This window comes from Salvelinus alpinus, chromosome 7 (genome assembly GCF_045679555.1).
Source record: "Salvelinus alpinus chromosome 7, SLU_Salpinus.1, whole genome shotgun sequence".
NCBI classification, from domain to species: domain Eukaryota; kingdom Metazoa; phylum Chordata; class Actinopteri; order Salmoniformes; family Salmonidae; genus Salvelinus; species Salvelinus alpinus.
The window spans coordinates 22,291,703-22,305,795 of NC_092092.1; the positions used below are offsets into that span (position 1 = coordinate 22,291,703).

General features: G+C 42.1%; 1 protein-coding gene across 1 annotated transcript in view; it reads right to left on the bottom strand.

Annotated features, from left to right (window-relative positions):
* The window catches only part of adss2 (adenylosuccinate synthase 2), a 32,702-nt gene extending 22,739 nt beyond the window's left edge, over window positions 1-9,963 (bottom strand). The window contains exon 1 of the mRNA XM_071409415.1: window positions 9,651-9,963. Coding sequence (XP_071265516.1) covers window positions 9,651-9,932 — 282 coding nt within the window. The 5' untranslated portion in view covers window positions 9,933-9,963. The remainder of the gene's footprint in view (window positions 1-9,650) is intronic.
* Window positions 9,964-14,093: the final 4,130 nt, after the last annotated feature.

Sequence of the window (14,093 nt, forward strand, 5' to 3'; positions counted from 1 at the left end):
GCAAGACATGTCCGGAATCAAGCCAATGGCTGAAAGAGGTGTCAGGTAAAACGCAGCGATCCAAATTCCTTCCTTCCTTGTCTCATCATAGCTTTACAGAGAATGACAGCATTAACTCAGAACTGTATGCGGTAGTTGAATAAGAAATTAAATCCCCATGATAGCCAAGCAACATCTTGCATTTAATAGAGTTGGAATGCATTCCCAAGTCCTGGAAAAAATATTTTAAAAAAAATCACACCTGAAAATGCATCTGATGTTATACTCGGTTTCGCATCCTCTGGCCATCATACAACTTGGTGGTGATCAAAAATATCCCGATCACATCAAAAAGGTTGGTGTGATCCCCAAAGACAACAATTCACTGTCATGGTCACTTGGGAAGCCACTTGAGAGCAGCAGAATAGAGTATCAACACTGATACTTAGTAAGACTTGGAAATGTGCTCCTTGTTGTCCTTTCAACCTCATGCTGCAAGTAAGAACCTAAGATTGCTGTCACAGCTTTTTTTTTTTATAAAAAGAGGAACACTATATTCTCCCTCTTACACACACGCCATTGTGTAACATAGCATTCCATTAAATGATACTCAGCGAGGAGCATTGCAGATATTGAGATGAGTGTGATGCAAAACTTCTCACACAGCATCTACAACATGGTAACTACAGAACTCAAACAGCAGACCCAATGATGTGTTTCAGCTAGGGATGCTTGATAAATCTGTGAACATATCGGAATCGGACGATATTAGCTAAAAGTGCCAACATCGGTATCGGCCCGATGTCTTGTTGAACGCAGATGTTAAAAACCAATGTCAAAGCTACCATGCATACCTATATAACGTAGGTACTGGACGTAACGACACCACGTAAAATTTTGCGCTACACAGTGCAACACAGCATTCCTAACCTAGCCTACAATGTCTGCTGTGTGGATGGAGCAGTCAAGTGGAGCAGTCATTTCAAAGAGTAAGAACATTTCAGCAAGACAACTCAAAGGCGAAATCCATTAAACCAAGATAATGGAATTCATTGCGCTTGACAATCAACCGTTCTCTGTCGTGGGTGACATTGGCTTTTGCAGACTGGTCGAGCACCCGTAAACTCTACCAAAAGCGCTATTTTTAAGATGTTGCCCTACACTTCAATAGTGTCACTGCTATTAGCTTAACGACATACATACTATGGAACACCATTTGGGTCTTTGCGTGTCAAAAAGGATACAGTAGCACTGCCAAAGCTGTACAAAAAAATCTGCAAACAAGCATACACCGGCAACGAACGATGTGTTTACAATACCGCGTTGGTAATAAAGCATCATTTGTTCGACCGCAACTTCTGGGGTAGCTAGCTTTAGCTTGGTAGCTAGCTAGCACCAATACAAGCAGGCTGAAAACAATGACCAGTAGAAACTGCAGTCATTTTCATTTTTCTTAGCAATGATTTAGGAATCCTTGTGAGTAAGTATTAGCTAGTTTGCCACTTGTTGTTCGCCTATTGAAATTGAACTTCAGTTCATGAAAATAAATAGCTAGCCAGCTACTTAACCCTGTTGCCCAAAGCGAACGTTATAAGCAGCCAGCTAGCTTCATCTGGATAGTGAGCTCAACCGGAACTGGTTGTGAAGCTAGCAGGGCACAATAGTGGAATTTGCAGTTTGCCTTCAAAATAAAAGTGTCATTGACAGTGATGCAAATTAATACAAATAGTAGAATTATGCCATACTTTTTTTTGAAGGCTAACCGCAAAATCCACGATTTTGGCTAGCTTCACATAGATAGGTCCGACCACCAATATGAACGGTCTTATAAATTAGGGTTATTTTAGATGATGACACCTACCTATATAGTTAGCCAGGTAACTATAGCTACTGAAACAGATGTCATTTTGCTATGTTTTCGGGGAAGAACTACATTGTTTGCATCCATTTTATGACCAGCACTGTAGGTACGAGAGACAACTTTACCAGCATCATAGCATGCTTAACGATGAATCGTTGTGACACATGAAATACTAGTGGTAGTGTAATAACTACGTTAAAAACACATGAACGCGTTAAAGTATTATTTGACGTGCAGCCATATTCAGGTCCTGATTAGTCAACAAGCTTATTTGACATGTACCTTTTTTTGGCACGCGAAAACCCAAACTGCGTTCCATAGAAATCCTGGTTGAGAATGAAACGACTGAACAAATGAACAACGAAACAGCACAACAAGTAAGTCAAGGAAATAGGTTGAGATTATGTTTTACTGGTAATGGGGACATACGTAAATGCCAACAAAATAACCTTTGGGTCAGTGTGATGTGTGTGTGTAATCTTTATTTAACTAGGCATGTCAGTTAAATACAAATTCTTATTTACAATGACAGCCCGGACGACGCTGGGCCAATTGTGCGCCGCCCTAGCACTGCTAGATGTGATACAGCCTGGATTTGAACCAAAGGACTGTAGTGACGCCTCTTGCACTGAGATGCAGTGCCTTAGACTGCTGCGTCCATGTGTGTGTGGTAACTATTTAACTGTACTAGAATGCTTAAAAGTAACCAATTTATTTATGTAAAATTTGTATTTGTTTTAAATTGGTATCGGTTTTTTTGGCAATGGAAAAAATGGATATCGGTATCGGCCAGAAATGTCATATCAGTGCATCACTAGTTTCAGCGCATGAGCTTAACTAGCTAATGTCGTCATGACATCGCCTACAAGCGTGATCAGGGTTCTATTCATTCTATTCGAGAAGCAGTTTTAGCCTCCATGCTTCAAAGCTTAGTTATTGCGGAAATTGACCCGAGATTGTGTTAACTTCGTGCATGCAACTTCATCTCGCCGAGTCTACCTTTAATTGGTTTATTTTTGACATGCCTATAGCCTTGGCAGTGCACCAGCTACAGAGTGGAGAATTATTGCTATGCCAACCTGTTATCAATTCATAGTGACGGGAGGGGCGCATAAATCAGGGTTTAAAGTTCACGGTCACAGCGACGGATTTCCATCATATGGATTCTGGAGAGGATGTTTTTGAGAACAGTATAGATCCACAATAAAAATCTTTGGGGGGGGGGGGTCTGGTTTGTAGATGACATAGCCTAATACAGAAGCATGTCTGTTCTATGAAATACACTGCTCAAAAAAATTAAGGGAACACTTAAACCACACAATGTAACTCCAAGTCAATCACACTTCTGTGAAATCAAACTGTCCACTTAGGAAGCAACACTGATTATACAAAAAATGTCACATGCTGTTGTGCAAATGGAATAGACAACAGGTGGAAATAGGCAATTAGCAAGACACCCCCAATAAAGGAGTGGTTCTACAGGTGGTGACCACAGACCACTTCTCAGTTCCTATGCTTCCTGGCTGATGTTTTGGTCACTTTTGAATGCTGGCGGTGCTTTCACTCTAGTGGTAGCATAAGACGGAGTCTACAACCCACACAAGTGGCTCAGGTAGTGCAGCTCATCCAGGATGGCACATCAATGCGAGCTGTGGCAAGAAGGTTTGCTGTGTCTGTCAGCGTAGTGTTCAGAGCATGGAGGCGCTACCTGGAGACAGGCCAGTACATCAGGAGACGTGGAGGAGGCCGTAGGAGGGCAACAACCCAGCAGCAGGACCGCTACCTCCGCCTTTGTGCAAGGAGGAGCAGGTGGAGCACTGCCAGAGCCCTGCAAAATGACCTCCAGCAGGCCACAAATGTGCATGTGTCTGCTCAAACGGTCAGAAACAGACTCCGCGAGGGTGGTATGAGGGCCCGACGTCCACAGGGGGGGGGGGGGGGGGGGGTTGTGCTTACAGCCCAACACCGTGCAGGACGTTTGGCATTTGCCAGAGAACACCAAGATTGGCAAATTCGCCACTGGTGCCCTGTGCTCTTCACAGATGAAAGCAGGTTCACACTGAGCACATGTGACAGACGTGACAGAGTCTGGAGACGCCGTGGAGAACGTTCTGCTGCCTGCAACATCCTCCAGCATGACCGGTTTGGCGGTGGGTCAGTCATGGTGTGGGGTGGCATTTCTCACCAGAGGTAGCCTGACTGCCATTAGGTACCGAGATGAGATCCTCAGACCCCTTGTGAGACCATATGCTGGTGCGGTTGGCCCGGGGTTCCTCCTAATGCAAGACAATGCTAGACCTCATGTGGCTGGAGTGTGTCAGCAGTTCCTGCAAGAGGAAGGCATTGATGCTATGGACTGGCCCGCCCGTTCCCCAGACCTGAATCCAATTGAGCACATCTGGGACATCATGTCTCGCTCCATCCACCAACGCCACGTTGCACCACAGACTGTCCAGGAGTTGGCGGATGCTTTAGTCCAGGTCTGGGAGGAGATCCCTCAGGAGACCATCCGCCACCTCATCAGGAGCATGCCCAGGCGTTGTAGGGAGGTCATACAGGCACGTGGAGGCCACACACACTACTGAGCCTCATTTTGACTTGTTTTAAGGACATTACATCAAAGTTGGATCAGCCTGTAGTGTGGTTTTCCACGTTAATTTTGAGTGTGACTCCAAATCCAGACCTCCATGGGTTGATAAACTTGATTTCCATTGATAATTTTTGTGTGATTTTGTTGTCAGCACATTCAACTATGTAAAGAAAAAAGTATTTAATAAGAATATTTCATTCATTCAGATCTAGGATGTGTTATTTTAGTGTTCCCTTTATTTTTTTGAGCAATGTATATTCCCAAATATTTTATTTCCCTCTGTTAAGCTGTTTGCACTGAACTCACATGCATGAATGTTGCTGACACTCCAATGTATTGCTTTTTGAGCTCCAGACATCAATTATCTGAAGAAAAATTATAAACACTCTCTGAAGATGGTATTCCTCAGCGCAGGAACAATATAGTGAGGACAGAGACTCATTCTGGTCTGTCCACATTTTTTGTGCGTTTTTCTTTTGTTGCAGGCCATCTAATAATTCAGTCAGTGAAATTAGTTAAACAACTTTTACCTATCTGACAATAGTAGGCTTTAAAATTACATTGACTTTGCTCCTGGTTTTCCATTTCTAAGCCTTACTGAACAAAGAGCCGTTTAGGAGCTAAATTAATGGCTCTTTTAGGTTAACGGAGCCAAATGATTGCATTACAAATCGATGGCAATTTGAATGCACAGAGATACCATGACGTGATCCTGAGGCCCAATCTCGTGCAATTTATCCACTGCCAGCACCTCATGTTACAGCATGATAATGCACGGCCCCATGACGCAATTGTACACAATTCCTGGAAGATGAAAATGTTCCAGTTTTTCTATGGTCTGCATACTCAGACATGTCATCCATTGAGCATGTTTGGGACGCTCTGGATTAACGTGTACAACAGCCTGTTCCAGTTCCCGCCAAAATCTAGCAACTACACACAGATTAGGGCCTAATGATTTTATTTCAATTGACTGATCTCCTTATATTAACTGTAATTTAGTAAAATCCTTAATTTTTGCATGGTGAATTTATATTTTGTTAAGTGTAAAAAATAATTTCTGGGCTCATTTCTGGAAGTGGAAATTACATTTTAGATGGTGTCAGCATCATTTTATTTTTCATTCATTTTGGAGTTGAATGCCCTTTTAAAAAGTCACCAGAACTGAGCTCCAGTCCTTCTATATAAAAAATTATCCTGAGGACCTAGTCTTTTGTGTCATCGTGCCTGATCACCGCACATTGTGGAGCTCACAGTAAAGGCTGGAAAATATGTATGCTTCAGGGGACAATAAATAAAGACTAGGATACCTAATGTGAACCTTCTCCAATCCTGCCTTGAGCAGAGTCACCCTTTTGAAGAGGACTGAAAGGACAAGAAAGACAAAAGCCTAGTGAACATTAAACCTACAGTTATAAAGGCCAGTGTTGTATGGACATGAGAAACACCCACACTGCAATGACATTGATAAGGTGGCCCTAGACTGAGTCAAAGTAACTGTGATAAGAGCCAAAATGCAGTCTACATAAGGCAGACACCATGGTTTTGTGGAACGCACTCAACCCAGAATAGGCTTAGCTAGTTTGCTTGCCAATATTTCTTTATTGACAGCCACATTTAATGTACACAAACGTTGGTCAGATGCATTAAGTGCTGTCTTTAGACACTTGATACTTCTATGGCAGGTGAGAAGGTACACACAGAGATGCACTTGCTTGTACAGTGCCTTCAGAATGTATTCAGAACCCTTGACTTTCCACATTTTGTTATGTTACAACCTTATTCTAAAATGGATACAAAAACACAAACTCTCAATCTACACACAATACCCCATAATGACAAAGCAAAAACTGATTTTTAGAAACATCACATTTGCATAAGTATTCAGACCCTTTATTCAACCTCCAAGCAGGCTGTCATATGCCTTTTACTGAGGAGTCGCTTCCTTCTGGCAACTACCATAAATGCCTGATTGGTGGAGTGCTGTAGAGATGGTTGTACTTCTGGAAGGTTCTCCCATCTCCACAGAGGAACTCTAGAGCTCAGAGTAACCATCAGGTTTTTGGTCACCTCCCTGATTAAGGCCCTTCTTCCCTGATTGCTCAGTTTGGCCAGGCGGCCAGCTCCAGGAAGAGTCTTGGTGGTTCCAAATGTATTCAATTTTAGAATGATGGAGGGCACTGTGTTCTTGGGGACCTTCAATGCTGCAGAAATGTTTTGGTACCCTTCCCCAGATCTGTGCTTCGACAATTATGTCTCAGAGCTCTACGGACAATTCCTTTGACCTCGTGGCTTGGTTTTTGCTCTGACATCCACTGTCAACTGCGGGACCTTATATAGACAGGTGTGAGCCTTTCCAAATCATGTCCAAAACATTTTATTTACCATAGGTGGACTCCAATCAAGTTGTAGAAACATCTTAAGAAATATTAATGGAAACAGAATGCACCTGAGCTCAATTTAGTAGCCAATTTTTTAGACTGCGCCGTATATGCCACTCCACAGATGATTATCTAGAAAAAGCAGCGGAGATGCGCATGAGGTTTCTAAAAAGAGGCTATTCGTCACAATGTGTGGATGAAGCTCATAACTTGGCATTGGAAAAAACACGAGATGAACTGCTACAAAAAAGACCCGCTAAAGCTACAGAACATTCCGTAATGTTCACAACTACATATACTTTGAATTCGCGAAAAGTGGGAGAGGTGGTCAAGAAACACTGGCATATTTTATCATCGGACCCAGCTTTGCCGGCTGAATTTAAATATCCACCACGTATTGTGTATAGGAGAGGTCGCAATTTACGCGATAAATTGGTTCATGCCAACTGCCAGCCACTTAAGAAAATTAGCCAAGCACTTTTACGCCCTCTACCAAATGGTAGCTATAAATGCAGAGGATGCGCACAGTGCAACAATATGATGAAGTGTGAATATTTCTGCCACCCACACACAGGAAAAAGGTTCCAAATAAATGACATTATTACGTGTTCCACCACCCATGTTATTTACATTATTAAATGTCCATGTGGGCTCTGTTATGTCGGTAAAACCACCCGCTCTCTCAAACAGAGAATTAGTGAACATAAAAGTTCAATCAGGAGAAACGACAGGGATTATCCAGTCGCTGTACATTTCAATGACATGAAGCATGACATTTCCACCTTTAGATTTTGTGGCATAGAGAAAGTTAAGATATCAGACAGGGGAGGTGATATTAATAATACTCTGAGTAAAAGAGAATGTTTTTGGATTTTCACCCTCCAGACATTGTTTCCAAAAGGACTTAATGATGAAATGCCTTTGTATGTTATGCTGTGAATTGGAACATGAAATGTGTGTCTCTTGTAGATTATTCTGACGTTTTTCATATGATGTACCCAATGACTAATGAACTTGCTATGTCCTCATTGAGATTATACAGAAGTGTTCAATACGCCTTATTTATACACTTTTGTAATATTTATGAATTGCACATTGTTATATTTGGTAGCACTTATTTATTTTCCTTTGCCTCCAACCCCCTTCGATGTGTAGAACGGATGTGGGTGGAGCCAGGTCTACATAAGGGTGCAACTTTCAAAAAATCCCAAAAGCTCTGACGAAGGCCGTGTGGCCGATACGTAAGCTTATTAAATATCGGTGATACTATCAAGAGCAGTGTGCGGTTTCCTTTTCCTTCATCTTGTTCAATTGATGCCATGCACCTGCAAATAAGATTGCTCAGATGTGCGAGTGCCTTTTTGTATTTGTAGAAACATCTTAAGAAATATTAATGGAAACAGAATGCACCTGAGCTCAATTTAGTGTCTCATAGCAAAGGGTCAGAATACTTATGCAAAAAAATGTTTAATGTGTTTTTGCTTTGTCATTATGGGGCATTGTGTCTAAATTGATAATTGAAAAACAAATAATCAAATCAATTTTATATTAAGTCTAACTTAACAAAATGTTGGAAAAGTCAAGGTGTCAGAATACTTTCCGAAGGCACTGTATGTGCAACAGTATTAGAAGTCTGAATCACCTTGCATCGCCAGACTGTACTAAAAAGAAAATGCAAAACTAGGCCATCTTATCTGGTGTTAAGTGGTGCAATATGAACGTAGCTAGCTCTGGCTAGCTATAGATGCGATATAATTCAAGGTGACATTAGCAATGCAGTGCTCGACGTTCATCATCGACAATTTATTTGGTTGCTCGAGTAGCTAACGTTAGCTAGGTGTCTGGCTTAGTTAGATAGATAGCTAGTTACCAACTGCAAACCAATAATTGCGCTAGTTAACAAGTACAAGTCTGACCAGGACCCACATCTTCCATACATAGACAACTACAACATTTTTACTAACGTTAGTTTACTAATTACAACAAATCCAGCTTTAACTAGCGACCGTTAGTTAACTTAATCTTCTGGCTACGTCTTGGGCTAGTTCTCCTTTTAGTAACGTACAGTCAATACACAACGGTAGCTAACTTGTTAGCTTAGAGATAGATATCTAAGTAGACCAATATTGGACAAAAGGAGTTACTCCTTACTCCAAGAACCTCACATGTTCTGTTTAAAGGGAAAATTGGCTCTGGAAATACTACATCTAACGTTAACGTTAAACGTGAATCGATTCGCAATTGCGGTAACATTACGGTTATAGAAACAAATCCTTCTAACATCACGTCAAAATATTTACACAAATGTAAAATAAAACACATCACACCGTTTTAATCGTTTAACAGTTGCAGACGACAATATTTTTTAGTGACAAAACATTTGTGGCGTCTGTACCGTTTATACAGCAGTAACAGTTACAGGTGTTCGGGGACGCAGATACTAAGCTAATTAGTACATGTACTGTAACATTAGTCAACTGTCTTCCGTAAACAAGGGCTGTGACCTGGACATTTGGCCATGTAGGAACCCTATAAAAAAAAGGTGTATCACTTTAACCTTTTGTTTTTTGAAAATTATTTGTCGCCGATATGAAAGATAAAGTCCTAATTTGTTTCCAAAACGTGTACCTCAAGCGATGCGTGTGCATCGAGCGTCACGGCTCTGACTTAAAAATACTCCCCCCTACAGAAAACGCCTTAGTCATTTGACTATGTGTATGGAACTGAGAGTCATGACCAGAGGCTAGGTAGTTAGCTACACGTTATTTGTAACCGCAACCACATGTTTCGAATGTCCTCCAGCTAGCTTACTAGCTAGCAAGCATACATTATAATTTACCTGGCATCTGCAAACGATATCAGCGTCCTGAGCGAGCAGGTCCACAACCTTCCCTTTGCCCTCGTCGCCCCATTGAGCCCCAAGCACTACAGTCACTCTGTTGCCAATATTTGGTCTGGCAACGTGTGGCTCTGTACTAGTGCTATGGGCTGCACCGTTCGGCACCTCATCTTTGCTCCTTCTCTCCGACATGACCATCTGCGTCTCTCTCTCTCCACCGCAATCTGATGTTGGTAGTCGTGGTTGCAAACTAGCTAGCTCTGCGTGCGCTGTGAAAGACATCAGCGTCACGTCAGCAACAACAAAAAAGGACCGGTCACGGAATTTCGAAATGTTTCAAAATAAAAGTCCCCTCATAATAGTAAAATAAATGTTATTAATAAAGGAAAAATCCACCAAAAACCACTCATTCCTATAATTTACAGTGTTAACACTAATATGTGAGAACAATATTTTTTATGATGAAATGTTTCTGATTGGCATAATAATAAGGTAGGCTGATAGTCCCTGTGCCCAAGAACACCAAGATAACCTGCTTAAATGACTACTGACCCGTAGCACTCACGTCTGTAGCCACGAAAGGCTGGTCATGGCACACATCAACACCATCTCCCAGAAACCCTAGACCCACTCCAATTCGCATACCGCCCCAACAAATCTCTGTTGCACTCCAAACTTTCCTTTCCCACCTGGACAAAAGGAACACCTACGTGAGAAGGCTGTTCATTGACTACAGCTCAGCGTTCAACACCCTAGTGTCCTCAAAGCTCATCACTAAGCTAAGGACCCTGGGACTAAACACCTCCCTCTGAAACTGGATCCTGGACTTCCTGACGGGCCTCCCCCAGGTGGTAAGGGTAGGCAACTACACATCTGCCACTCTGATCCTCATCACAGGGGCCCCTCAAGGGTGCATGCTTAGTCCCCTCCTGTTCTCCCTGTTCACTCACGACTGCGTGGCCAAGAACGACTCCAACACCATCATTAAGTTTGCAGACGACACAAGGGTGATAGCCCTGATCACCGACAACGATGAGACAGACTACAGGGTGGAGGTCAGAGACCTGGCAGTGTGGCAGGTCGCATGCCTATTCCCGCTTAAGAGACTGATAAAGATTTGGCATGGGTCCTCAGATCCTCAAAAAGTTCTACAGCTGCACCATCGAAAACATCCTGACTGGTTACATCACCGCCTGGTATGGCAACTGCTCGGCCTCCGACCGCAAGGCGCTACAGAGGGTAGTGCATTTGGCCCAGTACATCACTGGGGCCAAGCTTCCTGCCATCCAGGACCTGTATATCAGGCGGTGTTAGAGGAAGGCTCTAAAAATTGCCAAAGACTCCAGCTACCCTAGTCATAGACTGTTCTCTCTGCTGTCACACAGCAAGCAGTACAGGAGCTCCAAGCCAAGGTCCATAAGGCTTCTTAACAGCGTCTACCCCCAAGCCATAAGATTGCGGAACAGCTAATCAAAAACTGCATTGTTGGTTAAGGGTTTGTAAGTACGCATTTTACGGTAAGGTCTACACCTGTTGTATTCGGCGCATGTGACAAATACAATTATATTTTATGTGAAAATCGTTGTGGAAGTCTGTTGCAGTTTAAGTCGACTACAAAGTCCACAATGCAATGCTCTCTCTGTGGGCGGGCTGGCTGGCTGGCTTGCAAACAAACGTAGCTACTGTACACACAATAATACCAAAGAGGAGAGAGAGATTGAGAGAGAAAGAAAGTATCCCACCACAGAAGTTAAAGAACAAAAAAGAAATAACAATGAATCTAAGACCCTTTTGTAAGCATCTGAGTTGTTTGGATTTAAAAAATGGTTGACCAATAGTATTACTGTAAAGTTAATCTCCAAACAGATATCAGACCAACAGGATGTAACCTCTGCTTCTCAGAGGTGAGACAATTGGGGTTGGAGAGATCAACACAGAGAATGCTGAATTTCTAAGACAACACAGAGGAAAATCTTGCATACAGTTAAAAAGAAGAGTCAATTCAGAGGCTGGACTGCCCTACAACAGCTTAAAATGGGGTGCCTGGACACTATATGGTACGAATATAACACTGGAAGAAATAGAGACCCACACACTGTCCAAAACTGAGGTTTGAATGCATATAAATATGTATAAATAAATGTGGATAAATAAAAGGTGAAAACAAAACAAACGTTTCAGCCTCAGGCCATCATCAGTGTAAATTGTTGGCACACACACCTGGTTTCTATTTTAATGAAGCTTGCATATGTCACATGATCGGGCAAGAAAATGCATCAAAATCAGTAGAGGCTGCCGAGGGGAGAACGGCTCATAGTAATGGCTGGAACGGAGTCAATGTAATGTTATCAACCAAAGTGATTGATACCATTCCATTGACTCCAATTCAGCTGTCCTCCCCACAGTAGCCTCCACTGATCAGAATATACATACATTATACCATGTGAACATTTCATCAGAATAAATGACACAGGATGGTAAGAGTAGGGCTCTAGAGACACCACTAGATTGGGTATCGAACACAAATAAGAGGCAATATACCATTTACAGAAAACACTTCAAAAACTATTTTTGATTCATGCCTGATGGGTGGATAGTTTTTAAATAAAACATCCACCTGCATTCTGTCTGGAGAAGACTTAATTCAAGATTACCACTCCTATGTGAAAATTTTATTTGCTGTATAGCACAGAAGGATATGGAAGAGACTGGGTGACCGGCCTTTGAGAAATTACGTGCGATAGGCGAATTAGGGTCATTTCTCCTTACAGCCATCTTGTGTTCTATAATGGGTGTTCTTATCAGGTCTACTGGTGTTGCCTACATATTGCTTATTGCATGGACAAGAAATAAGGTATATGACGTTAGAAGAGTTGCATGTGAGGAACTGTTTGATAGTGTATTGTTTGCAGTGGCGATTTTGGCATGTGAATCTTGGTGGGGCAAAAAAATATACTTTATTAGATGCATGCCAGCAAAGCCACTACACAACACAACACTAAACAATACATTAATTGCACTATAACGGTGACAAACGGTGCCCACAAACTGTTAGGGCCTACATAAAGCTGTCCCAACAGCAGAGCTTTCTTTTCAGCACCATGGAGCGAATCCTTACAGCTGGCTATCAGTGGAGCCTTGTCTGGCAGCGAAACAGTTAATTCAGCCTCATTTACTGCCTTTTTAAAAAATGTAGGTGATATAGCTGACTTGCTGAAACAAATGTGGTTTCTACTGACAATTGAGATGTATGAACTATGGCATAAGGGAAGGTAGCGCGGCGGTCCTTTTTGTGGGCAACTTTTGTCATCAAAGTCTAGCATTCTCTGGATTTATGGTGCTTTCAAGACAACTGGGAACTCTGAAAAAAACAAGGTTGAATCCTGACATCAGTGATCTTCAGGTTTTAGAAAGAGGCCCGAGTTCCCGACTTGGAATTCTGAGTTGGATGACTGTTCAAAACGTATTTTCCCAGTTGGAACTAGTTTTTTCAGAGTTACCAGTTGTCTTGAACTCACGGAAGTCATGCTGGATTGACAGCATGGCCAATGTATTCAACCTTGTCTGGCCCATGGTGTTGCATGTGAATGTTTATCCTTGGAAAAGAGACCCTTAAACCCAGACTTGGACCACACACCCTCTCCACTGAGTAGCAGGCTAGTGATTAATTTGCAACGCTTGCAGTTAGCCACTGATTCCTTCCAAACCACTCATTGTTGAATTTGTGATTTCCAACTTCTTGTGTAATGTTTCTGTCCAATGGCCGATGAACACCGATACGTTTTATCTATAATTTCTCTTCACGTGACAAGGATTGAAAAGGATTTTCCAGTAGATTGTCGACTTGATTCATGATGATGACTGCTTGTCTAGATTGCTAGCTAAGATTTTGAAAGTATGATGTTGACATGATCAGTCCAATCAAAGCTGCGGTAGATATAACAAGATTTGACATCATTTTATCTGTGGCCAATGACATTGAGCCTTCTTGGATGGGCACTTCTAATGTTAATTTATGGCAGCACCCAAGGGGCTTTAACTTTCTAGCTCTCCCTGTAGATTTTGCAGTGACGTGGTGTCCCCATGAGTTACAGAACACTGAGCCAATCACGGCGCAACTAGAGAACATTACCTACCCCTAAGCTCTGTATTTCCCGCTAGCTGCCCCACCACCACAGAAAGCACTGAGCTAGGCTGACATACCTGCATTTTGGAGCTGCCTTATTCAAGAAAGCAAAACAGAGACCATGTTAGTATGCGGCTTTATTAACTCAATTATTTTTTTAAACATTGTTTGCAAAATTATATTTGATGGGAATTACTGCCAAAATAACATACAAAACAGGTGTTCAATACCCCCACCTAGTGGTGTCTCTAGCTCCCTACTCTTACAATCCTGTGTTATTTATTCTGAGAAAATGTTCACATGGTATATGTATAAGA